Genomic DNA, 27184 nt, shown 5'->3' with positions numbered 1-27184 from the left:
GAGTCCAGTAACAGGCCATCAGATTTAACAGCAGCACACCGATTTCTTAGTGAAGTTAACATGATGGTTAAGATTGTTTTGCCCACACCCCAGCTCTAGCCATTGCTACATGAGCTCAGGTAGATTAATAATATCCACACTTGACTGAAAATCTGTAGTGCAGACTAAAACATTGTCACAAAGTGTCGCAAACTGTAGTGCTTCTGTGGGATCTTAGTGAGCACTTGGAACTGCTTTGCCAACCCCCCACACACACATAAGAACATTAATTCTCAGGCTTGTCCAGACCCTGAGCAGTAAATATACTCAACCCTTTCTATAAGGCACACGTAATGAACTCAATCCAAAGTAGCTCCAGGACAGCAACATTTCCACCAAGATTCTAAAAAAGAGAAGGGGGACAGTGACCCAAAACAAAGAGAATTGATCTCTTTACACCAGAGAAGGAAAACATGTTTCTAAAATCCATTTTCCTTGATCCTGAATACTTGATGAGTTTCACTAAGACCTGATCAGATTGAAATTTGCCAGATTCCCAGGGCCACCTCCAGCCTAATTATATTGTTTTCAACAACAGAAAAAGGTGATTTTTTTTTCCCTGCAGCTAGCCTGGTGCCTGGCCAGAGGTCACTGAACAATATAAAATGGCAGATTTTCCATTCCCAAAAGCTCTATACCCAACCCATAACAGAATTCTGCAGCAGTCTGCGATCAGTCTATTAAGAACAGAGGTCATGGGCTGGAGAAATGGCTTAGTGGTTAAGAACACTGGCCGTTCTTGCAGAGGACCTGGGTTCAATTCCTGGCACCCACAAGGAGGTTCACAACTGTATGTAACTCCAGATTCCAGGCAATCTAATGCCTCTCTGGCCTCCTGGGCATTACACATACGCCCATGCAGACATATATGCAGACATATATGCAAACATGACAGCCATACACATACATGTGGGAGTTACAACCTACCTAAATCTCCTGTACTGAAAGAGGCATGCACCCAGTCTCTGGTGTCTGAGGCTGGGAAGATGGCTCAGCAGTTTAGTGGTGTTCTTACCGATAACCAGAGTTACGTTCCTAGCACTCATGCTGAGTGGTTTATAGTCACCACTGACTCCAGCTCAGGGAATCCAACACCCTCTTCTGAACACTGTAAACACTGTACTCATTCACAAATTCACATTAAAATCCATACAAATAATTACTCTAAAAATAAAATATTTTACCCTTCTTCCCCCACAGACAAGGTTGTCAGAAAGAGAAAACCAATATACCCTAAGAAAGATACAGATAAACAACTCAGAGAACACACTGAGAAGCCTCCTGTCTGATGTAGAGGAACTGGATGAGAAGGTATGTGTTCCAAATCTGTGCCTGTTGTGTGTCAAACTTCATCTGGAGAGATACAACACACCCATCTATTCATCCCCCACCCTACCCCCAATACCACCAAAGCCCAACGCAATAAACCAATGTGTTTTATTGGGGTTGCTCACAGGAATATGGGTGAAGAGTAATTTACAGAAACATAAATTACTCTAAACAGCTTATATCACCAAGGTCCACCACAGCATGACTGACAGCTTACAAATCTGGGAACCTGAAACACACTGTATGGCCTGCAGACTACTCAACAGGTTGGAGAGGGTTCTTTTCAAGTGACTCAGTTGGTCTTCCAGGCACCTCCATTGGTTTCTGTGTCTTGAAGGCACCTAATCTTGTCTGAGTTTCTTCTTTGCACCTTAGCTCAATTTATATGGGGGGTGGGGGGGACTCTCGGCTTTTATTGATTACTCTGATGAGAAGGAGCCTGGTGACTCTGATCTGTTTCAGGAACTTCCTGAATGTATTTGAGTTGGTTTTGTTTTGGTTTGGCTTGATCTAGCTTGATTTTGTTTTGGCATAGTTAGGTTTGATTTTTTTTTCCTGCTTGCAGAGCTTCTCTATATTGAATGCTTCAATCTAGCAGGAAATTTTTAAAGAACAGGGGTCGCCTTGAAGAATACAGTTAGCCTGGGTGAGTCTGGTGAATCATAAGCAATGAGGCTTTTAAAAGCACAGGAGAAGTTCAGTGACCCATGAATGTCCCTAAGAATCAAGACCACATCTACAGGGAAAGTTGATAAAGGGCATTTTCCTTTCTTCCCATTTTAGTAGCTTTTCTTGAAAATTTGTGTTTGTGGGGAACTTTCTATGCATTTGTTCTGGGTAACACACTTGATATGTGCTGCAGCTAGGACAGTCATTTAACTTTTCGCATAGCACTAGACAGAGAAGAGCATCATTGCTTTAGTGTATGCAATGAACACTTTAAATCTGGATAAAAAGAAAGTAGGAAATTGGTAAAAACTTGCCACATAAGCCTAACAACCTGTTTTCAGTTCTTAGAACTCATGTGGAGACCACTCGTTTTTAAAAGTTCATATTTTAACTCTATATACATGGCATGTGTGTGCATGTACACATACAAATAATAATAAGTTAAAATTTTAAAAAGAAAATCAAAGGTATATCAGTCTTTGATATACCTCAGGTATATTAAAAAGTCAAGAATAAATTCCAAGTCCACAGGAAAATAGAACCAAGCAATTATTAACACCAAGATGAAATGGCATACTATAAATGCAGTATGAAGATCTGAAAAAATATAGACAATAGATTTGACACGTTACAATTTCAATTCTCAGAGAAGCACTAAATAAATATTTAACAGACTGAGGAAAATACTTGGAGGGAAACATGGCTTAGAAAAACTCACATAAGGCTAGGGAGTTGGTTCAACTATTCAGAGCACTTACTGCTCTTGCAGAGGACTCAGGTTCTACCCTTAGCATCCCCATGGCAGCTACAACTGTCTTATCACTCAGTCTCCAAGGATTCAAAACCCTCTTCTCACTACTGGGCACCAGGCAAATACATGCTGTACTTTTGTTATGTATATTCCTTCCCACGGTGATTAAAACCATAGTAATATGGTCTCAAACGTGACGTTTAGAATGTCTATCCCATGGGTTCCATATGGTCAACAATCTCACAAATATCATTTACCCCCAAGAATTCCCTGAAGGCCAGCCATGCATTTGTGGTTACAAAGAACCCATGCTCCACAGCCTTTTTCTGTTGCCACTGCTGATGAATCCTGTATAGAAAGTACCAGAGACCAGGCCAAGGTTCCAATCTCCTGTGCTCCCGAGTCTATAATGCCCAAGGTGGAAAGAGCGCGGTGGCCTACAGGTAGAGGCAGAAGCAGCGTTCCCTCCCAAAAGCAGTGTGTCACTTCGTTCTCTGGGTTTTAAAAGTCTGCACTGGAGGACATAGTCACCCCAGTCTTTCACCCACACAAAGGGTACCTACATCTTAGCTTATACACAAAATATTATAAGGCATATATAGTAAAAATGTTAAAGATCCGAGCGAGGGTTTCTACCCACCTTAGACCATTTATGTTCCTGGATGAAAGACACACACAGTCTTTATGTTTTCAAATATGCCTGGCACACAGTAGCTGGACAGCTGCCTACCCTCCATTCTGTTAGAATCTACCTTCCTATCCATAGCCCAAGTTATTGCTTGCTATTTCCTCTGGGCTGCTCTTAGCTCCAACTGGCCAGCCCACATGGCCACGTGCTGTTATGGCTCAGTTAACCCATGGCTGCTCTCCTTTCTCCTCCCCAGCACACTTCTATCCCATGGCGGCTTCTCCCAAGCCCAGCAAACCTTAGCCCCGCCTATGTCTCTTCTGCCCAGCTATTGGCTGTTGGCATCTTTATTCACCAATCACAGTTAACTGGGGGCAGGGTTACTCAGTATCTTTTAAGTGCAGACTTCTCTTGAGGCACCAGTCTTGGGGGGCCCCAAATTAGCATTAAAATACAACCAGCATTAGGCCAACACACTATAGGAAGCATATCAAAGGTGTCTGATCCTTCAAAAAAGACAGGATGGGAAAAGCTGTTTGTAGTCTAGAAGCATTAAAGACCTGTCACCTCACAGTTACTGAGAGATTTAAAGTAAACTTAGCCCCTGCTTCTTAGGTACCACAGTCCAGGAGGGAGCAGATACATTTTTTAAATGCTGTATCATTTAGCAATGGGATCTGATACAGGAGGAACTGTAAATAAGTCTGAGGAACAAACACTGAATTCTCTCATTAGGGAAGGTTGCCTTGGGTGTTGAGAGTGACTGGGAGTTTCCTGAGAACTTCCAAGCAGGGAAAATATGCCAAGATGCGAAAGATGTGAAAAATATGACATATATTTTTTTTTGCACCTGAAGAATCTTGACCTTAGCCTTTGAGGTTGATTTAATTCTAAGGCAAGAGTTAACAGTCAAAGATATAATCAACAGCTAGACCATGAAGAATCCTTGCCTGGCATTCTCAGAGAAGTGTGGCTTTCAAACAGTAAAGCCATCGAAGTGTTTACAATACAACAGCTAGCTAGATTTTTATTTCAGAAGTATGCCTTCTTCTTTAGAGAGGATAGATGAAGTCCAAAAAATCTCTGAGGGTGGGGTGCAGTGGAAGGAGGTCACCAGAGATGGGGAAGGACAGATTGGTTCCTTCCTTGCCTTTACTTGTAAAGGATTTGCAGTGAGTGTGATGAACTGAAACTGGGGAGATGTAAGGGGAGAGTAGCAAGACTGGCAATTGGGATGAAATGGGTTACATGACCAGTTAGAAGTAATATGACCAGTCAGAAGTCATATGACCAGTTAGAAGTCACATGACCAGTCAGAAGTCATATGACCAGTTAGAAGTCACAGTAGGGATGTTTGGTCTGGGTAGAAGGGAGAAGTAAGATTAAGACTACAGATTTAATTACTCTGGACAATTTAAGAATGAAGGAGGTTCGTGTAGATGGCCAGAGACAGCTAGAGACCCAAGTCAGCAGCTCAGGCACTAGATGGCAGATACACAGGTCTGGATGTCACTAAACAGGAGGAAGGGAAACCCAGAGAAGTTGTCATCCACCATTCAGGTTTGAGGAAATACGCCAATATTCCTACTGTCTGCATTTACACGTGTTTCCTGGAGTAGTGACTAAAACTTCAATACCTTCAATCACAGAAGATTTGCAACTTAAACAATAAAATTTGTGTGATCCTACTACAGATTGGTTATTATCCTTGCTTAATTCAAATGAATATGAAGAAAGTTCACCATTGGAGCAAGTACATGATCTGTATTGTAATACTGTAATTAATCAACCTGTTTATAGCTGTGAATAACGTTTTAACTACAGATTTTTGTTTCTGTTTTAAAGCAAGTCACACCTGTTGGGTTGTGTGTGCATACCATTATTTTTCTTCCATGAACAAAGCTCCAGAAAATAAGTTGGATCCTTAAGAACCCCTAAATACCCTACTACATTTGATAATTTTTCAATTTCCAGGAATAAATGTCCACTTTACATCACTTCTATGTAATGATAAAGGGTTACTATAGGTCTCTATCCGTCTTATGTCTCACAGCGACCCCTGGTGGTCATTAGTTAAGTTTTCTTATAGGTGTAGTGCCTCTTCACGTTTTAAAGTTAAAAATAAGTTTAAAGACAGTCCTAACAATAGAACATTTCTTTGAAGTATAAGATCAAAGTATGCATATACATTCATGTGTGTGTTTGTATTCATGTGTTTAATTTAAAAATGAGTCTTGTTCCTAAGTATAACATTTAAATGGGATCAAACATAAACATTTTAATGTATTGTGTATTATATTTATGTTTTAAAAGCACTGAGGGGTGGTGTAAAGAATAAGATTCATTTTATTTTCTATATCATCTAATTTTTACATGATTACACTATCTTTTTTCTCCAGAAAGCATTAGATAAGCTCAGGAAAAGACTAGTGTTGAGGGAAGAGATGTGATGACCCAGAAGAGTCTGTGCATTCAGAGAATACAGTTTATTAAGAGTCTGAGGGCCATGTTGCCTCTTGTAGATATCCCATTTTGTATTAAGAAATTTCTGACTTGGCTGATAAATAAATGACTTCTGTCTTAATTAGGCTTCCTTTCGCTGTGATGAAACACCATGACCAAAGCAACCTGGGGAGGAAAGGGTTTTATTTCACTCACAGTTACATATAACAGTTCATCATCAGACACTGTGAGGGCCAGAGTTATGCAGGACAGGAACCTAGAGGTGGGACTTGGTGAGGAGGTCATGGAGGCATGCTGCTCACTGGCTTGCTCACCATGTCTTGTTTAGCCTGCTTTCTTGTAGAACCTAAGACTATCAGCCCAGGAGTGCACCCCCACCACAGGCTTGGTTCTCACCATTAATCATTACTTTAGAAAATGCCCTACCAGCTTGAATCCTGCCAGATCTTACTGAGGGATTATGTCAGCTCAGGCTCTTTCCACCTTGATGACTTGTGTCAAGCTGACATAAAACTAACCAGTACATCTTTTAAATGTTTCTTCTACGGTAACATTTCTGCATCTTCTTCCTTAGTCCCTAAGGAGGTACACTTGCTTGCTTTATCCCAGAAAGGGCAAAAACATTGCCAATGATATCATACCCTAGTCCTCTGGCTAGAACACTGTATAAAAGAAGAGTCTGGAGCAACCACTTACCTCATCTGGAGAACCTGCTCAGTGGGCTCCCAGCACTCCATCCAGCCTGCCATCCATGTGATCTTCATAGCCTTTTATCCCAGAGCTGAACCAAAAAGTCACCAGAAAAAGCAAACAGACCCTTATTAAATCCAGGTTGAAGAACTCCTCCTCCTAGCGACTTAACTCAGCAATCCATCTTTCCTGTCCAGTGTCAAAGGAAGTACACATCCTTACTGCAATGGAAGTAATGTCCTGACCTTTAGGTCATCTCCTGTTCATGACTACATGCAGAAATGCACATACATATGTACATGTGTGTGCACAAACACACACTTTCTTCTAAAGCCACAGTGCAGCAGTTGGGGTTTAGTGGTGATAAGTGCTTTATCCGGAGCTCTGAAATAGAGGCACCACACTGAGTGTCATCAGCCCCTGGGGGAAAAGTTCCATTTACTCTGTGCCATCCGCCTGGGCCGTCATTTGCACAAAAGGGCCATCAGTGTTGATGGGAGATTGGAATGGAGCTCTGAGAACAGCAGTTATCCCAGTGAGTCTTATCCTGTAATGGCTGTGATGATCCAGTTTCTGCAGGGGTTGGAGCACCCAGTAGGAGCATTTCAGGACCTGCTCTCCTTCCTTATCATTCCCTCTTTGATGATGTTTAAGCCCTTCCATCAGAATGCTGTCCAAGCGATCAGTGTACAGGCCTCATTTCCCATCCAGGCATCCTGCCATACAGAAACAATTGCAAGGATAAGACACATGTGATGGGACAGAACCACGACTTATGGCCTTGGTATATTATATAATTTTAATAGCATTCTGGGATCCTAGAACTGGCTATTACCTAGTCTTCATGCATGACGCCCAGGACCACTCAGCATGTCATAGAGCCAGCACATGCTAGAAACGTCCCTGTTTGTCAAATGAGTACGTTATACTCACCCACCCTCATGGGCGAGTATGCAACATAAATCTAATGTTTATTTGTATAACTTGTAGGGAAGTCAGGCCTCAAGAAAGGGGATGCTGGTTGAGAAGGAAAGCATGGATACAGTTGACCAAGCAACGCATCTCGTCGAGCAAGCCCGCAGCATGAGGGACAAGATCCAAGGTAAGTATCTTCTCTTCTGTCTGACTTCTAGCCAAGGAGACATTCAAAGTATGAGTGACGATTAAAGAATGGTTATTGTCAGGGATTGCTGTGTGTAGGAGCATATTGTTCAAAGGGCTACAGTCTTCAATACAGTCTTCATGGCAACTTTGCTCCTTGAGATTTCTAAACACCTGTTCCTATGCATTATCTCTCGATGTTCAAGAATAAAAGATACACGGTCACTCTTCCTAGGCACTCCACTCACATTTAATGCCTTATTCCCTCTCTAGCAGAGGAAATGTGCTGTCTTTAAAGATGAAAGAGTTTAGTAGGAGTTACATTTTTCCAGTTATTTGCAGTCCCCAAATATGTCATTGGTATATGAATGAGCCATGGTTGCTCATGCCTCTGATCCCAGGACTTGGGAGATAGAAGCAGATGGATATCTCTGCGTTGACGATGAGCCTGGTCTACATAGTGAGTTCCAAGCTAGTTTTCGGCCACTCTATGATACCCTGTATCAAAGGGGGGGAAGGAGAATGAGAGGAAACCATTCCAAATAGTCTCTGACTGTCTCTGTGATGCTCTTCCTCAATGACCAGCAGACAAACAGCTCAAGTTTGTAAACCAATAGAAAAGAGACGAGGGCCTGTGAATGATTCCTGTCATAAAGCACTGTTTCAGAGTCTACCTGCCCTCCTGGACATTTCACTCCTCTGAGCTCTTATTTCCACTAAATACAGGCTGCATCCTGGGAGACCATTTTAACCGTGCAGTAAAAGTTGTCTTCGGTTTCCCGACAGGAAGAGATGCATTTGTTCTGGGATAAAGAGACATTCCTCGGGTTAGAGTCGGCTGAGATCTGCTATTTGTTTCCATGGTTTTTTTTTTTTTTTTTATTATGCTATATATCAAGAGTTAGGTGACGATACCAAATGCATCTCAGGGCACAACAACAGTAAAGAGACTCACAGTGGGAGATTCATAACTTTCTCCCGAGGAGCCAGGAGCGCATTCTAGGCTAAGGGACATAGAAAGCCAAAATCGATCCTTTGCTTTGCTTCCGTGGATGCCTGTGATGCACGGTATAAACAAATGATGTGCATTTCCAACTCCCCACTGCTCCCCCAAGCTCATGTGCTTGCACTTACTGGTAAAATATTCCTTTCCTAAAGCATTGTTCTATTGATTTGTTCAAACAGTGAGGCAGAACCTAGAAATATGCCCTCGTATTTATCCAATTGAGAGATAAATGCCCCATTAGGCAGTAAATAAAGTCAAAACCCTCCTAAGGCAGACAGAGGAAGTAATTCACCTTTGCTAGTTAGCAAACCAGACCTTGCTCGTTAGGTGCTTCCTTTAAAGAGAATCTGAGCTACCTTACTTGTCCTTTGGTCATGGGAAAGGACAGAGGAAAAAATGAAATAGGAAAAGGAAATATGAAACTATTCTCATTTCTTTAAAATAATGTATGAATAGTCACCAAAGACCAAGGCGCAGATGCCAGTGTCTGTATTGCTTTTTGCTAATCTATCCCAGACACAGCTAACATAAAACAGCCTGAAATGGAACGGAATTTACATCAAAATGCCAAATAATTCAGCTTTGCCCCACCAGAACTTGGGGTGGGGTAGCGGTAGAGAATGATGTGTTTGATTTATTTACATTTTGTTTATTTCAAGAAATCCTACTTTAAACCTTATGTGAAAGTGAATGTTTAAGGCGTTGGTAGTGGAGTTGGGGGGGGGGCGGTTAGCATATGTCGATCTCCCTGTGTCCATCACCAGTGCTAACACAGCTGCTGATGTCCTTCAGCTACTGCCCACATAAAATACAACTCCTCACCCTATTTGATATATGTGACATCAGTGTTTGTCACCCATCTTATCTGAACAGCCACACAGATCATAGTGAACCACAGACACACAATTCCATTATGCCAGGAAGATAAAGCACTTCCTCCCAGAGCTGCCAGAGAACAAGGGAGCAATACAACCTCTCTTCTGCTCATGTGGAATAGAAAGGAGGGCGTCAAAGAACTGTTACATGCCAGTGTTTAGGCAAGTTACCTAATCCCTCTGAGCTTCAATGCCCCGCCCCCACCGTGGTTCTCAAATTTTTAGCCCACATCGGATATAGGGCAAACAGACTTGAAGTCAAATGGCCCAGTCTTGAAAATATTATATGTACATATATATGTATCTACATATATGGCTTTAAAACATGTAATGCATATATTATTCAGGAAAAATATATATAAGCAAAACGATCACACAATAATTTTTTAATCCTTTTAGTAGCTTGACTGCAAAACTATCTGGAAGGCTCAATCACAAATGTTGTCTCATTTTGGCTTAGAGCTTTGTTTTGTTAAATCATTGATGACTAAAATGGAATTAATGTCCCCATTGCATGCTACAAGTGACAGGAGACACTGCCAAACATCTTTTTCCAAACCAAGTATTTCTTTAAAATGTTAAACAAAGTCCTCAGAATATTAGTGTCCTCGAATCAGCATGGATACCAGATGAGTATAGAACCAAGGCAGGCTCTGGGGCAGCCCGTTCCCGGTCTCGTTCCTGTGCCCGTTCGCGCTCCGCTCCCATGCCTGTTCCCGTTCCATTCCGTTCCCAGAGGGGTTTTCTCAATTTGGCCTCTCTCCCCTCATGAAGAGCTTTCATGCTGACACCAACACTCACAGCACAGTACCAGCTTGGCCTGGGAATGAGCTCTCTTCCCACTGTTGGGTCAGTCCTAAGCTTGGACACCAGACTGCCCAGCCCCGATCCCAGTCCTTTTCCTGCTCCCATCCACTATGTTCTTCTTTCTAGAGATCAATAGCAAGATGCTGTACTATGGAGAGAATCAGGAACTTGGACCCGAGGAAATTGCTGAGAGGCTGGTGTTGGCCCAGAAAATGCTCGATGAGATCCGAAGCCGGCAGCCATTCCTCACCCATCGGGAGCTGGTGGATGAAGAGGCAGATGAAGCCCAGGAATGTATGTCTTCCATTCCTGGACAACACAGCAGATGTCTTCTTTCTTTGTGAGATTTGGAAAGAACAGCAAGCTACAGGGCAACATTTAATCAAACAGCTACTTCTCTCTATTCAGAGCGGTGTAGAATTTATGCATAGCCTTTGAGAACTCATTCAGGAAAACGTGATTTTGATCAGGACTTTTCTATTCAGACACAACTTTGAGAATTTGTGAAATTGCAGAGATTCTATGCAGAATCTTCATAACTTTTATTACTATGGAGAAAGACTAGAGATGTAGAAGTTGGTGGAGAAAAGAAATAAAAATAAGGAAAGGCAGATTACATTCCCAAGCCTCTACTGAGAGAAATTTTATAGAAATTGTCAACAACATTGGCGTTCTGATGGCCCTGAGTTTTGATACGTTTTAATCTCTAATAGAAATTTGGCATGTTCTTAATGATATATATAAACACCAAAGTACACAAAGTATTGTTGGTTACTATAGAGCTCATCAACTGTTGCCTACCAACGCACCCTGAGTGTATTTGTTTTAAAGCATGACTATGTATTTGATCCTGACTTTATGAGGTGGTTATTCAGGCTAACCTCAGCCTTCATGCTGAGCTCTGTTCTGTGTGGCATAGGTGAAATTAACTCATGTGAATTTCATGCTAGGACTAACCAGGCAAGCTGGACCTCTCCCTCCGTGTAGTCTTTATCTCATGGAGACTACCCTGGACTTGTTCACATGGCAGGGATGCCTGCTGAGAGGGAAAGAATAAAAAGTTCAAAGTTCAAGGTCTCTGTAAGCCTGGGCTTGGAACTCAGTCATATCACAGCTGTTCTCTTGGTCAAGGCCAGCCTGGATTCAAAGGGTAAAATTGGTTAGATTCTCAGTGAGAAAAGTTGCAAAGAATCTATACATTCAACAAAGGAAATTACAGATTTTTCAAATCAGATTTCAGCAGTTGTGGTATTTCATGATATTTCCAATCATACCTCAGAATTATAGTTAATACATCCATCACTGGATCTTAATACTTGAATAAAGATTAATTGGTAAGTTAATAAAAATATACATTGAAAAGTTATTGGTTTGAATTTATATATTAGCTATGGTTTTGCTTATATTATTGTCACTTTAAAATTTTCTGTATTTTACTTTTGCACATTTTAAACTCCGTCATAAGAAAGGGAATCGATGGAGCTGCAAAGGTTAAAGAGCACAAGTCATCTTCCTACAGATGCTGCCCCACCAGCCTTTGCCATCAATCCTTGTAGATACTGGAGGAAGTGGCTATTAGCATAAAGGTTTATTGTAGCAACAAATAAAGTTTCACCATCAGGGAGAACAATGGGAGAATTCTAGGCCAGTCAGGTCAGCTGGAAATCCAGCACCAGACCCAGATGTTCCCAAGCTCCTTGACTATTTTGAAAATTCAGTGGGGCTGGAGAGATTGCTCAGTGGTTAAGAGCACTGACTGCTCTTCCAGAGGTCCTGTTCCACATGGTGGCTCACAACCATTTTAATGAGATCTGATGTCCTCTTCTGGTGTCTGAAGGTAGCTACAATGTACTTATACACATAAAATAAATAAAATCTTTAAAAAAAAAAAAAGAAAGAAATTTCACCAGACTGCCCCCACAGAAAAGAGACCAATTGCTTCTGTCTCTTTGTCTCTTGAAATAAATAAATGTGTTTTAAACATTTTTTTTTCTGAGTCAGGAACTTGTATATTTCCCTCATACTAAGGAAAGGAAAGGCAGGCTTTAACAGAACTGTCACTTCCTGGGGAAGTTGGGGGGACACAAGCATTATGGTATCTAATCAATAAATGTGCCTATGAGCCAAGAATGAAGCGTCCATTCAAAAAAAATCTAAGAATATTGTGTTGTTGCTACTTAATCTTTATCCCACCCAAAACCTCAATTTGAGTTTGCCCTAAGGATCTAACTGGAAACAGTGGGATAAGGTAGGAAGAATGAGTATTAGACAGTATAGATGTCCGTCCTATCACTAAATAGAAAACACTGGCCATGTTTCATAGGCATAGCTATAAGTATATGCAGTTTTCCTTCATAAGGTAAGACTATGGAGAATCTGGGTAACAGCCTGGATTTTGTACAAAGTATAATCCTCTTGGAAAACTAATCAGGCTCTTCCTTTAGTTGATGTGTCAGGAGTTCTAAATCCAACAGAAAAGGATCTCTTCCTTAACTGAAAATGGTGGGGCTATTTGAACCTATCTCTTGTCTCAATCAATGAAGAAGGCAGGCCGGGCCTGGATTTTTTCTACCTGTGAAATGCTGGAGCCCAGACTAAATGTGTCTGTTTGTCCTCAGTGCTGAGCCAAGCTGAGAACTGGCAACGCCTGCACAATGACACCCGCTCTCTGTTCCCCGTGGTGCTGGAGCAGCTGGATGACTACAGCACCAGGCTGTCAGACCTCCAGGAATCCATTAACCAGGCCCTTGACCATGTCAGGGACGCAGAAGACATGAACAGAGCCATCACCGCCAAGCAGCGGGACCATGAGGTACAGTGGCCAGCAACTGTAAATGCATGTTGGGCACAGAGAGTCTGAACTTACGCCAAGAGAAAGTAGCCGACATTAAAAACGTTAAGTGTTGATATACCTAAGCACACATATTTTAAATATGGTTGCTTTTTCTGCTATTATAAGTTGCTACCATATCTGTTCCTTAAGTTAAGTTGAACAGTGATAGATAAATGTTTGGTCTTTGTTTAGGTAAGAATTCAGTTTGTATACTGCATGAAGCTATACTATGTTCTCCAGAGGGAAAAAGATCATTCAAAACACATCTGTCTGTTCAGAACTACGTCTTTTGGATGTTGGCAGGTTTTGGAATGGTGTAATTTTTGGAAAGGAATTTTCATAGGCTACTGACAGCAGGATAGGGGAAGGGGCTAAACTCAAGCTAAAACCGTACAAACACAAAAAGATGAGGAAAATTCTAACAGTTTGCCAGACTATCCTTCCTCATGCCCACACCCACAGGGCTGGGGAGTGCTGACCGTGTGTTTACTCCACACAACACTCGTGGTCCCCACCACCACCAGTGAAGCACCATCCTCATAGGGATGACACAAGTAAACTTGGACATGTTTGTAAAACTGAGGCTTTAAAAAAAAAAAAGTAGACAAAATAGAAATGGCCAGTACCAAATCCAGCAATTCATTTGAGTATTTTATTGTCAGTAAGATCAACTTAAACTTGGTCCACTGGTGATATTTTTAGCTGCCATTGCCCCTCAGTAGGTTGTTGTAAAAGTTCCGTGTGTGTGTGTGTGTGTGTGTGTGTGTGTGTCATCTGTACCACATTTTTTAACAGGAGCAAAATTCAGTATTTGTTTTAGAATGACGGTATCCAGTGTAGCATTGAGTAGACGTATGCACAACAAGCTTGTAAGCATCGCCTACAGTATTGTTTAAAGAGAGCCCCTGGTGTCTACCTGCCCTGCAATTCCCTATTTGCCTATTTCACTTTCAGTCAACCATAAGACCGTCCAATTCCTCTACAACTTCTTTCATTCTGATCTTCGTCATTGACCCAGCCAATTACCTTGTTCTATTTCTCCTCCATCCTTCAGGCCACCGTCCCCACCGTGCCAAGAGTGCCCCATCTGCTAATATTTCACACAGTGGCTGCTTGCTCTTAATTAAAGATCTTCATTGTTCCCTTGCCACGTATAATGATGCCATTGAAGCTAAATCTGTAGACTACTCAATGGGTTATAACATAAGTTATGATAGTCAATTTCAAAAGAAAACCAAATAAAAGAATATTCTGATTCCATTCCTGTATAAGTGCTTGGAATTGACCTTTGTTATAGAGCAGCATTACCCCACAGGTTAGAGGTATATATTTAATTCCACAGACAAAAGAGTCATTAGTTACTTTTAATAAATCTATACTACATCTACAATAAACTCTAGTGCAATCTGAAAAAGAAAATCATAGCATCTCACAACTGGAAAATATTAAGATATTTTCATCAAGTCAATGAATTTTTACTGATTATTAATTTGACCAAAAATTATGATGGGTGGTTTAGGGTTCAGAGATGAAGAACACATAATTCCATGGTAACTTACAGGGAAGGTTGATTCATTCACAAATGGCCATAATAGAGGAACACAGCTATATGCCTGGTGCTATGGGATTGCCTCTACAGGAAGAAGAAAAAATGACTAAGGTAGACAGGTGGAGAGCAAATAAAGGCTGCCTTCTAGGGACTACCTGAGCCGAATGCATGAGCCTAGGAATAGAGACAAGGATAAGGACACTAATGGGGCAGATCAAAGAGGGTTCCATAGGCCATGTAAAGAGCTTAGACTCCTGTAAGATGGAGCCTTCAAATGGTGTTAACCACTATACACTAACAAAGATGTGAGTATTACAGCAGCTCATCTAGCACTGCTAGGGGCTCACTAATGAAGCTCCCAAACTGTTCCGTGTGGAGAGCTCATTGTGAAAAGGAGAAGTCATCGGCTCACACCAAGACCTGCCAGACAAGGACTTAGGAGACCACCTAGAAGACCGAAACATAGAACTGTCCCCTAGCTATAGGAGGAAGGTTTCATGACAGGACAAAAGAAGCTAAGATCTGCCATGATGTATTAGCAAACCCTATGGGGTCCTCTTTTCCAACTGTGAGCTGTCAATCTCAGAAACTTTGTCTTCTGCATGGACCTTTACTGGAGAACACATTCTATCATGTCGTGAGTTACGATGCACAATTCTCCACTGACTTATCTTCAGGGCTCCATAATCTCCAGAGCCAATAAGAGCGGCACACAGTGGGCTGGAGATTAAGGCACAGGCATGCATGACCAGCTGCCTCGCTAGTATTTGGTAAATACTGACATGTGTCAGGACTTTGTCATAAGCAGTAAATGAACACTGTCGCCTTGTGCAAAGCGACTTCAGTTCTAAAAGTAAATGCATGCCCATCAAGCTCTTAATTGAATTTCTCTTATGCACATTTTTAGAAAACCCCCGTGGATGCAGATATCAGGAATTTGGCGTTGCAGTGATTTCAGACAGATGGTAGGCCTCTTTTAGCTCGGCTAAACAAATCCGTCTACTAAGAACAAATGAACAGCGTGCACAGAATTTTAGGAAAAGAACAGCAGGGCGCACAGCATTTTAAGTCTCTGTCTGTCCTGCTGATGCTGCTTCCTAGCTAATGGTCAGCACTAGCCAGACAGTTTCAACAGTGTTCCTTGGCTCCTATACAAAAGCAACCTCCCAGACACAGAGGCCATGTAGATTCCTGTCCTTTTTTACTTTGCTCACGTGGCTGAGCCCAGATCCCTATCTAATTCTATCTAGCTCTTGATCTAGGCTAAGTGACTCATTATGTAGCATGTCTCACTAAGGTTCTTACATCACTGAGAATTCTGTGAAAACTATGGAAACCACCCACCCTCGCATGTCACCCCCATGCATAGTCACAGAAGGGTACACACACAGTACAGTCCCTCTGTGAAAAACATGCACAGTTCTTTATACATGTCAGGATGGCAGACAGTCAGGTAGTCCTTCTAAAGCCCAGATTAAGTAAATGACCATCAGAAGAAGCCCCTCCCTCTTCTGCACTGATACAGCCATGAATTGTAGCAATGCAATCATCCTTAGTACATTTAGGGTATAGTCTATGATCCAGTTTCAAGGGTATTACTGAATGTGAAACCGTGTATCCTCTGCGTGCGTGTATGTGCATGCATGTGTGCATGCGTGTGCACCTGTGGTTCATAACTATCCCCACTGAAATCATAAGCACCCAAAGGGCAGTGCTCTTGCTGTACACGCTTTCTGTCTCCCCAGGATCTAACTGAGTCTCACATGCATCAGTTTTATTTGTCAACAAATGGGCATAAAGAGAAACGTGAAGAGCCCCCACCTGTTGTGTAATCCAGATACTGTTTGTGAATACTGATTATTTTTGTTGATCAATACTCTTTCCATCACTAACCAGACTCTCAAATTACTAAACACTCTTTTTCCTACTTCTCCATGCTTAAATATTATGAAATGTTAACTTCTTCCAATGAAAAATAAGTAAGTACTAGGTTTTAATTTAATGTAATTAATTTAATTAAGGCCTAGTATTTCAGTTACATAGTAGTCTTTCTTTAACAAATTTGAATGAGTGAAGCCTTATTGGAATGTGATTTTGTGCTTTAGAATATGATTATTAATGTTTTTCTTGAAATTATACTCTCCAACTTTATTCCTTTAAGTAATTAATTATAGAGCTGGCATCAAAGCCATGGCGTTATGCAGGGTAGGAACATCTTCTACTACTGAGTAATAAATAGCCCTAGCCCCAAACTTAAAATTTTTTGACAAAATATTTTTTTCTTTTACTGAAAATAATTTTTCCTCACATAATATATGCTGATTGTGATTTCCTTCCCACTACCCCTCACAGTCCCTCCCCACTCCCTCCCACTCCCCCTCACAGTCCCTCCCTACTCCCCTCCCACTCCCCCTCACAGTCCCTCCCTACTCCCCTCCCACTCCCCCTCACAGTCCCTCCCCACTCCCCTCCCACTCCCCATCAAGGTCCCTCCCCACTCCCCTCCCAATACCCCTCACACTTTCCACTCCCTCCCATTACCCCTCACACTTCCCACTCCCCTCCTACAACCCCTCACACTTTTAACTCCCCCTCACAGTCCCTCCCTACTCCCCTCCCACTCCCCCTCACAGTCCCTCCCTACTCCCCTCCCACTCCCCCTCACAGTCCCTCCCTACTCCCTCCCACTCCCCCTCACAGTCCCTCCCTACTTCCCTCCCACTCCCCCTCACAGTCCCTCCCCACTCCCCTCCCACTCCCCCTCAAGGTCCCTCCCCACTCCTCTCCCACTCCCCCTCACAGTCCCTCCCCACTCCCCTCCCACTCCCCCTCACAGTCCCTCCCCACTCCTCTCCCACTCCCCCTCTTGGTCCCTCCCCACTCCCCTCCCAATACCCCTCACACTTCCCACTTCCCTCCTATAACCCCTCACACTTCCCACTCCCCTCCCACTACCCCTCACAGTCCCTCCCCACTCCCTCCCATTACCCCTCACACTTCCCACTCCCCTCCTACAACCCCTCACACTTTTCACTCCCCCTCACAGTCCCTCCCCATTCCCCTCCCACTCTCCCTCACAGTCCCTCCCTACTCCCCTCCCACTCCCCCTCACAGTCCCTCCCTACTCCCCTTCCACTCCCCCTCACAGTCCCTCCCTACTCCCCTTCCACTCCCCCTCACAGTCCCTCCCTACTCCCCTCCCACTCCCCCTCACAGTCCCTCCCTACTCCCCTCCCACTCCCCCTCACAGTCCCTCCCCACTCCCCTCCCAATACCCCTCACACTTCCCACTCCCCTTCTACAACCCCTCACACTTCCCACTCCCCTCCCACTACCCCTCACAGTCCCTCCACACTCCCCTCCCACTACCCCTCACAGTCCCTCCCTACTCCCCTCCCACTACCCCTTACAGTCCCTCCCCACTCCCCTCCCACTACCCCTCACACTTCCCACTCCCCTCCCACTACCCCTCACAGTCCCTCTCCACTCCCCTTTCACTACCCCTCACACTTCCCACTCCCTTCCTACTACCCCTCACACTTCCCACTCCCCTCCCACTACCCCTCACAGTTCCTCCCCACTCCCCTCCCACTACCCCTCACACTTTCCACAACCCTCCCACTACCCCTCACAGTCCCTCCCCACTCCCCTCCCACTACCCCTCACACTTCCCACTCCCCTCCTACTACCCCTCACACTTCCCACTTCCCTCCTACTACCCCTCACACTTCCCACTCCCCTCCCACTACCCCTCACAGTCCCTCCCCACTCTCCTCCCACTACCCCTCACAGTCCCTCTCCAATCCCTTCCCTTATGGATCTATTTTCTTTTTGTCTTTCATTAGAAAACAAGCCGGCTTCTAAGAGATACTAAGAAAATAAAATATTACATAATACAATAAACAAAAACTAACATTAAAATTGAACAAAACAAACAGAAGGAAAAGAGCCCAAGAAACAGATATAGACATAGAAACCCAGTTGTTCACACACTCAGGAATCTCATAAAACAACCAAACTGAAAGCTGTCATTCATACACTTATGTGTGTTATATCATATATAATGTATATATAACACATATGTTGTCTATATAATATACATATTTTTATATATAATATGTATTAAGATTTTTTTAATATTAAAGGAGAAACCCTGACAAAACATTATGAGACACCCAACATAACATTATGAGGCAAGGAACCTTTAAAAATGTGGTGGAGTTTTTTTTTCTGTCGACCATCTAGCCACTAAGCGTGCAGCCTACCCCTAAGAGCAATTTGTTTCCTCAATGAGTCTCCCTTGGACTCAAAATTTATTTACAGTACTTACCAGTTGAAGAAGGCTTCTGGGTTAGGGATGAGGGCTTGTGTCTTTTTCTCCTTGCAGGTCTAAGAGCACATCTGGTGCAGAATAGTACAGGCCCTGTGCATGGTGCCCCTGTCTGTGAACTTCTGTGCTCATGGTGGTACATAGGGCTTTGTTTTCTTTTGGTCCTCCATCCCCTCTGGCTCTTACACTCTTTCTGCCCCCTCTTCCTTAGGGTTCCTTGATCTCCTAGAGGAGAGATTTGGTAGAGGCATCCTGTTTAGAGCTGAGTGTTCCAAGGTCTGCATGTTGTCTGGCTGAGGGCCTCTGTATTCCTGTCTGCTGCAGGAGGAAGCTTCTGTGATGATGTGTGAGCCAGGCACTGAGCTCTGAATACAGCAGAATGTCATTAGGAGTCACTGTACTGCTATGTTCTCTTCATAGAGCAGCAATATTTGGTTTTACCCTAAGTCTCTGGGCCAGCTTACCTCAGGTATTGTATCACCCAGAAAGCATCAAATATGGGTTCCATCTCATGGGATGGGTCTTAAATCACATATTGGTTGGTTATGCCCACAAGTTCTGTGCCACTGTTGTACCAGCAAACCTTGCAGGCAGGATGCCGTTCTGGATCAGTGGTGTTGTGGCTGGGTTGGAGTTTATGCTTCTTTTGATAGCATATAGAGCGCTTTCCTGTACCAAAGACACTAGCAGATAAGGCGAAGGCTCTATCTAGGCACCAGCTCAATTTTTTCACATTCAGTGAGTTGTATTAGCTTCAGGTATAGGGACCTTCCAATCAGTTTATGAAGAGCCACCTATTGTCATGGCAACAATGTAAACTTTAGGTGTTTCCCATGGGACCCCTTTGGCCCACAACTCAATGAGATGCAACTGAGTCCTGATACTGGAATTTTCATTTAGTGACAAGAGATGTTCAATTGTGACTCTGTTTCCCCATTATTGGGCAGTTTCATTTGTGCCTTCATATGTATGGAATCTTCTACTGTATTAGATTTCCATACAGCCCTCTCGTATGGCTCTTCATCTTAGGGGTCTCTCCCCTCATCCTCAGCCTCCCTTCCCGCCCCACTTGTTCCTCCCATCCCATTCACAAGTCATCTCTTTATTACTCTGCAGTATAATTTGAGATCAAGGATATTGATTATTCTAAGAGGTTTTCTTCTGGACTGTGTTAGCTGTCTTGGTGTGTGTTGATACTGGCTATGGTTTTGCTGTAAACTGCCTGTCTCATGTACCAGTCGATGTCTCTCGTATCCCTAATCTCTCCAGGACTTTTGTCAGGAATGGATGTTGGATTTTGTCAAAGGCCTTTTCTGCATCCAAAAAGATGCTCATAGAGCCTTTGTCCTTCGGGTTTTAGTATGGTACACAATAATGCCCTCTCTCTTGTTTTCCTTTTATCAGAAACAGCGTGAGAGAGTGAAGGAGCAGATGGAAGCCGTGGGCACCTCTCTGAGCATGTCTGCAGACTCCCTCACCGTACCTCGGCTCACCCTTGAAGAACTTGATGAGATAATAAAGGTCAGAGCATGCCTGTATTGCTCAGGCTTGACATCACAGCCATTTTGAACAGCAGCCCAGTGTCACATTAATCCAATCCAATTCAAGTCTGTAGGACTGTGAAACAGGGCCAAGTAATGGAAACCTCTGGTTTCTTGTATTGCATAGTAGCTACCAGCACACATAGCTACTTGAGTTTCAGTCTTGGAAAATTAGAAATTCTACTCTGTTTGAATCAGCTGCATTTTACATTCTCAAGAGCCACATGTGGCTGACAGTCTTGACAGTACAGAGTCACAGGAAAGCCATTAAAGTACTTGATACAGTTCTTCCCTATGTGCTCTTCCTAGGAAACTATTGAACAAACCAAATCATCCAATCAATAAATAAACTAATAAATTAAACAGACCATCCTTAACAGAAGAAAAAGTCTTCAACATTCTTAACTATCAGGGAATGCAAATTAAAACCACTTTGAGAATCCATCTCATGTCAGTCAAAATGACTATCATCAAGAAAACAAACACTGGGCAGGATGTAGGGGGGAAATTAACCTTTATTCACTACCCACTGGGAATGTAAACTTGTGCGACTAGAACTGCCATATGACACAGCTGGACCCCTCTTGATTATGGAACAGAAGGACTAAGTCAACATACCACAAAGGTCCTTGGAGATCCCACACTATTGACAATAGATACCAAGGAAAGCCAACCTGGATGTCCACCAACAGATGAATAGGAAGAAATAAAGAAAAATGAGATCATGTGTTTGCAAGAGAATAACTTGGAACAAGCCAGTGAAGCGGAATAAGTCAGATGTTAGGGTGGGCCAACTCAAAGCCCTGGATGTGGGCCTGGGAAGTATCTGAGCCAGTCAGTCTGCCAGTTCTTCTGCACCCACACCACTGGGGTGATCTCTCCAGCAGTGTCTCGCTTAGCTCCTCCAGTGCCACAACTAGCAAGGGACAGAACCAGCTCTCTCACCCTCATGCCCTCAGAGCTAGCCCACCCTCACCCCTACCATGAAGGCCAGCTCTACTGTGGTGCCCAGGCAAGGTGCAGGACCCACTCTCCCAAATGCTGCAGCGGCTGAGGGGGAGGGACTGTTCTCCCATTCAAATGACCGTGGAGCCAACTCTTCTGTCTGCCATGGGCAGCAAGGGGCAAGACCTACATGGCAGACGAGTGCTGGGGCCAGCTGTCCAGTGCTCACTTCTTGGGTCTGACTCAACTCTGCCCCAGCAATCAGGGTCAGCTCTATGGTGCTACCCAGGTGGGGTACAGAGCTCTGCTGAGTGGGGCAGCCAGCAGGGACAGCTCTCTTGCTCTCCTATTTGCAGCAGGGGGTAAGGGGTGAGGGTGGAAGAGGGCATCAGTCCTGCATCCACGTCACTCACTGCACAGCAACCAGAGTCGGCTCTGGTGACTCCTGAGCACTGCAGCAAGTGACAGTGTCAGCTCTCATGCTGTCACACCCTTGGGGCCAGCTCTCCCAGGATGCCCAGGTGAGGGATGGGGCCAGTTCTACACAGCCCTCTGACATCAGCCTGACCCTGGGCAGCAGCCCAGACTACAGATGTCTTAGTGACAGACTCCTGCTTCTTGCATGGCCATGGACCCAGATGTGGCTCTCAGTGGCGGCACAGGCCAGAATCTCACCACAACCTTAGGTGACATCACCAGCTGTTCCTCACTACCCTCGAGTCTCCAGTTCTGCCTCTCAGTTGTTCCCACATCCTTCTTCTCTTTCTCTTCCACTTCTCCACCACTTGCTCTTCTTAGTGACTCCCAAGGTCTCTGGGTGTCTAGAGTCATTTCAGGAGTGCTATGCAATACCTGTGCAGGATGGCACTAGAAAGGGGTCATCTCAAACATATAACCCATTCTTTTTTTTTTTAATTGGATATTTTCTTTGCTTATATTTCAAATGTTATCCCTTTTCCTGGTTTCTCCTCTGGAATCCCCCTGTCCCTTCCCCCACTATGAGAATGTTTCCCATACCCAACCATCCATCTCCCCAACCTGACATTCCCCTACACTGGGGCACTGAGCTTCCACAGGGCCAATGGCTTCTCCTCTCCTTGAGGCCCGATAAGGCCATCCTCTACTATATATGTGGCTGGAGCCTTGGCTCCCTCCATGTGTACTCTTTGATTGGTGGTTTAGTCTCTGGGAGGTCTGGAAGGTATTGTTGTTCTTCTTATAGGGTTGAAACCCCCTTCAGCTCCTTCAGTCCTTTTTCTAACTCCTCCATTAGGGACCCCCCTTTCATTCCAATGGCTGGTTGAGACCATCTGACTCTGTATTTCTCAGGTTCTGGCACAACCTCTCAGGAGACAGCTATTTCAGACTCCTGTCAGCATGAACTTCTTGGCATCTGCAATATTGTCTGGGTTTGGTGACTCTCTATGGGATGGATCCCCAGGTGGGGCCGTCTCTGGATGGCCTTTGCTTCAGTCTCCGATCCACACTTTGTGTCCGTATTTCTTCCTGTGAATATTTTGTTCCCCCTTCTAAGAAGAACTGAAGCATCCACTTTTTGGTCTTCCAATTTCTTAAGCTTCATGTGGTCTATAGATTGTATCTTGGGTATTCTGAGCTTTGGGGCTAATATCCACTTATCAATGAGCATAGCATGTGTGTTCTTTTGTGGTTGGTTACCTCACTCCGAATGGTATTTTCTAGTTCTGTCCATTTGCCTAAGAATTTTGTATAGTCTTTACGTTTAATAGCTGAGTAGTGCCCACTGTGTAAATGTCTCACATTTTTTTATTCATTCTTATGCGGTCAGTCTCTAGTTCTAATTGCTTCATGTCCCCTGTGCAGTAGCAAAGGGGGCTCCTACCAGATACATTTGCCACCACTGTGGCCCTCCTAGATGTATTCCCAATCCATTAGCAGAAACACAGTTTTAAAATATAATCAAGCTGTACCATGTCTTCTGTTGAACTTCTAGTGATGCTTCAAATCAGAACTACATTCTGCCATCCACCATGACCCACGAGGAACTATGTGACGTAGCTCTCACCCACCTGTCTGACCTCATGCTTTAACTTCCTCTCTTCCTCACTCACCACCCAGGAGCTCATAATTCATTTTGAAAACACCAAATTCAGTCCCTGATCAAGACCTGTGTACCTACCGTCCCTAGGTCTCTAAATGGCTCATATTGTCCTGACTGGTTAATTCAGGTCCTCTTACCTCCAGCCCCATCCACCCCATCCTATGTGTCATATGTTGTTCAAAATATCTTCTTGTTTCTAAAATTTACATGATCATTGCTGACTGAATGCGCCATTCCCCTCAATTGCAGCCCTTGAAAGCAGCCACTGTGTTCCGTCTTCTCTCCAAGAGTGCTAGGCAGCCATGGACTAGGCACAGAGTAGACATGTGTGAAAGGAATAATGAGATAGTGAGAGAACAGTGGTGCTTTTCCTGCTTATGTAATTCAAAACTATGTGACCAGTCAAGTGGCTAAAGACTTAATATCACTTCTAAGAAAAAGATTTTGTGTGTTAGAAGCTGTGCTCCAGACTAGAGACACAAAAACAAGTTGAACTCAGTTTCTGACTCCTAAGCATTTGTAATATCATGTAAGAGTTTGTAATGTCGGGATTGAATAATCCTGAAAACTATTACAGTAGCGTGAGGGTGGATAACAGCTCTAGCACTAGCTCATCACGGAGTTAGGAATTGCTACAGAATAGAAGTAATATCTGAGCTGAATTCAGAAGGATGAGTAGAACTCCATGTAGATTCCTACAGGTTTGACAGGAAAGACATTCCAGATGTACAAATACTATGTACAGTGGTCAGAAAAAATGCATACAGCATTAAGAAAACCAGTTAGACAGGGTTGGTGTATTAGCTGTAATGGAGAAAACTGGTTAAATTGGCAAAGAAAGATAAATCAGATCAATATGGAGCTACAAAGGAAAAAGCAAGGCACTTATTCTGAGGAGGAAAACGATAGAATCGTCACCTTTCCTGCAAGATAGTGGAAGAATAAAAAGCCAGAAAGACCCAGCTCCTAGAGAAATACCAGGCACTCCAAGCAAACCTTCCCAGCCCCTCTCGCACTGTACCCTATGAGAAAAGGTTTACTTTATTGATAAATTTAAGGATAGCGGTACAGTTCCTGCTCAACTCCACCCTCTTCTTGGATGGAAGCTGAAGTCAGAAAGCCTTGTGTTCTTCTGTAATAACGCTCTTTAGACCCCTACTTCTTGGATTGAGTACCAGTTTCCCATTAGCTGAGATCTGAAGGCATACTTCCACCTGGACAAACATAAGGCAACATGGTTTGTCTCTGTAATTATGTGTTTTCCAACTTATTTAGAAATTGGATGGTGGAGAGAAGGGCTCTCTGCTGATAGAGCCCCAGAGATTTGCAGTGAAGGAATAGAAAGGTGGAGCACTAATGGGCTGTGTGACTAACAGAAACCACATATTTAGTTTCGTTTTTTAGAAAGGAAATTGGGCATATCTGCATGACAAGGAAGCCATCCAAAGAGACCGAGATGAGGATGCAGGAGTACCCAAATTTAATTTAATTTAAAACCTGGAATTGACAGGAAGGAAAATGGGCAGTTTTGTTGTTACCTGGGGAAACTGATCTACGATTCTCTAAGCTCAAGTCATTTAACTTGTTTTACTTTCTTTAGAATGCATCTGGAACTTATGCAGAGATAGATGGAGCCAAAAATGAGCTGCAAGGAAAACTATCCAACCTGAGTAACCTTAGTCATGATTTAGTCCAAGAAGCTATGGATCATGCAGCCAACCTTCACCTGGAAGCTGACGAGCTAAACAGGTAAGGTGGAAGTTTTGGAGATGCGGATATTTCCATGGGTATTTGTATACTCAGTTTGTATTCAGTTTCACACCAGCATCACTAGGATGCAGCAAGTAGGTTGGGGTTGGCTTTGCTTGACTGCTGATTGGTTTGTTAGTGGTTTTCTCAGAGCCAGTCATCAGGTTCTTGCTATTGTTTTGGGAGACTTTCTTTAAGTCTTTGAGACTAGAAACCTGTGCTCTAGGCAAGGGTGCGAGTGAGATCTGTTCCATGATAAGGTGACTGGGGCAAAAAATTCCTGCTTATTTTATAGACAGCACTTACTTTGTGTACCCACATATCCTAAGTCAAGCTGGTTAGGGTTAGCATTACAACTGACTCCTGCTAAATAACCTTCTGCAGTGCCCAACAGGAAAGGCTTAATTTAACTCATGTTAAGAGAAAAAAAAAATCAATTGACAATTTTCTTCACAGCACCTAGAAAAGAGTCCCACACACCCTTTGGCCACTCAGTTAATGTTAATTGAAATGTACTGAAAACTTGGAATTGAATTGATAAGTCTGAAATAAGTAAATCACAAGATAATTACAGAGAACAGGCACCTGGAAGGGTTAGGGGTACCGGCCCAAGATTAAGTCCATTCTAAATGCACACTATCCCTTAATACCTCTCACCAAAAATTTCAAACGTCACTCCTGACTGGGAAGTGGTGGTGGCTCAAGGAATAAGAGAGGAAGGAAGGGAGAAAGGGAGGGGGGAAGTGAATGTGGAGGAAGAGAAACAGAAAAACGAGAGAAGAAAGAAGAGAGGACTCAGGAAGCATGAAAGCTGATAGCAGTGGCAGTGTTGGTGTGTCACACTGTGGTAGTCAGTGTCCTGTCGTGTCCCTGGGAAGTGTGCTTGGAATGGGACTTAGGTAAAACATCAGTTTTGAAGACATAGCAGATTGGTTGATTACTAGTTTTGAGCCAGCCTCTGGTTCTCTCTTAATTCCTTCATTTTGACAGCACCCATGGCCCACTGGGTACACATGCCACATTCTCTCAATGACATTTTGCAGTGATGGACCAGCAGTGCTCAGTGGATGTTGCTGCATATTTCACTTGCTCCACCAGTACGAATGTCAGTCAACCTGATGTCATGTTTATGACTCTATTACGGAAACATTCAAAATTTATAAACCTTCACCCTCAAAATGTAAACGTTGAAAATTCCTCAACATTTGTCAGGTGTACACATTTTTTTATCTCTTTTTGTGAGGTAGGAGCTTGTTTTTGTCTTTGTTTCTTTTGTTACAAAGCCTCTCATAACTTGCACTGGCTTCCAACTCTGTATAACCAAGGCCATCATTGAATTTCTGATCCTCCTGCCTTTCCCTCCCAAGGGCTGGGATTACAAGTTTGTGCTCCTGGACTGTCTTGTGCATTGTTGGGGATCAAACCCAGGCTTTGTGCATGCTAGATACTTTCTATTTGCTTGGATTTCTTGCACAAGATCTTGGAGTCTTACTCATCAGCCTAAGCTGGTTTGAAACTCATGGCAACTCCTGTCTTTGCTTTCTGGATTCTGAGATTACAGGCATGATATCCTTTTTTATTGTCTACTTTCTTCATATTTTACTCTTGGAGCCATTTCTAAGGAGAGGTTCCAGGGAGGTAAGGTGGAGAGCATATGGAAGGGACACACCTTCATATAGCATGACTCTTGCCGTAATTGATCCTCTTCTCTATCGAAATCAAGCTGTTTCATGATGACGATAAATTAAGGACAATATCATTTTGTTGTCTTTTTTTTTTTTTTTTTTGTTCTTATTTGA

The 27184-nt window shown here is 43.3% G+C and overlaps 1 protein-coding gene across 1 annotated transcript in view; it reads left to right on the top strand.

The window, feature by feature from the left end:
• LAMA4 (laminin subunit alpha 4) overlaps nucleotides 1-27184 on the top strand; it is a 148185-nt gene that overhangs the window by 63622 nt on the left and 57379 nt on the right. The window contains exons 8-13 of the mRNA XM_080938313.1: nucleotides 1240-1350; nucleotides 7560-7671; nucleotides 10485-10652; nucleotides 12977-13170; nucleotides 20475-20591; nucleotides 25237-25385. Coding sequence (XP_080794439.1) covers nucleotides 1240-1350; nucleotides 7560-7671; nucleotides 10485-10652; nucleotides 12977-13170; nucleotides 20475-20591; nucleotides 25237-25385 — 851 coding nt within the window. The remainder of the gene's footprint in view (nucleotides 1-1239; nucleotides 1351-7559; nucleotides 7672-10484; nucleotides 10653-12976; nucleotides 13171-20474; nucleotides 20592-25236; nucleotides 25386-27184) is intronic.

The sequence above is a fragment of the Micromys minutus genome, assembly GCF_963924665.1.
Source record: "Micromys minutus genome assembly, chromosome: 25".
NCBI lineage: Eukaryota > Metazoa > Chordata > Mammalia > Rodentia > Muridae > Micromys > Micromys minutus.
The sequence above is the reverse complement of the archived record's forward strand: the minus strand, read 5'-3'. Positions and strand labels throughout refer to the sequence as shown.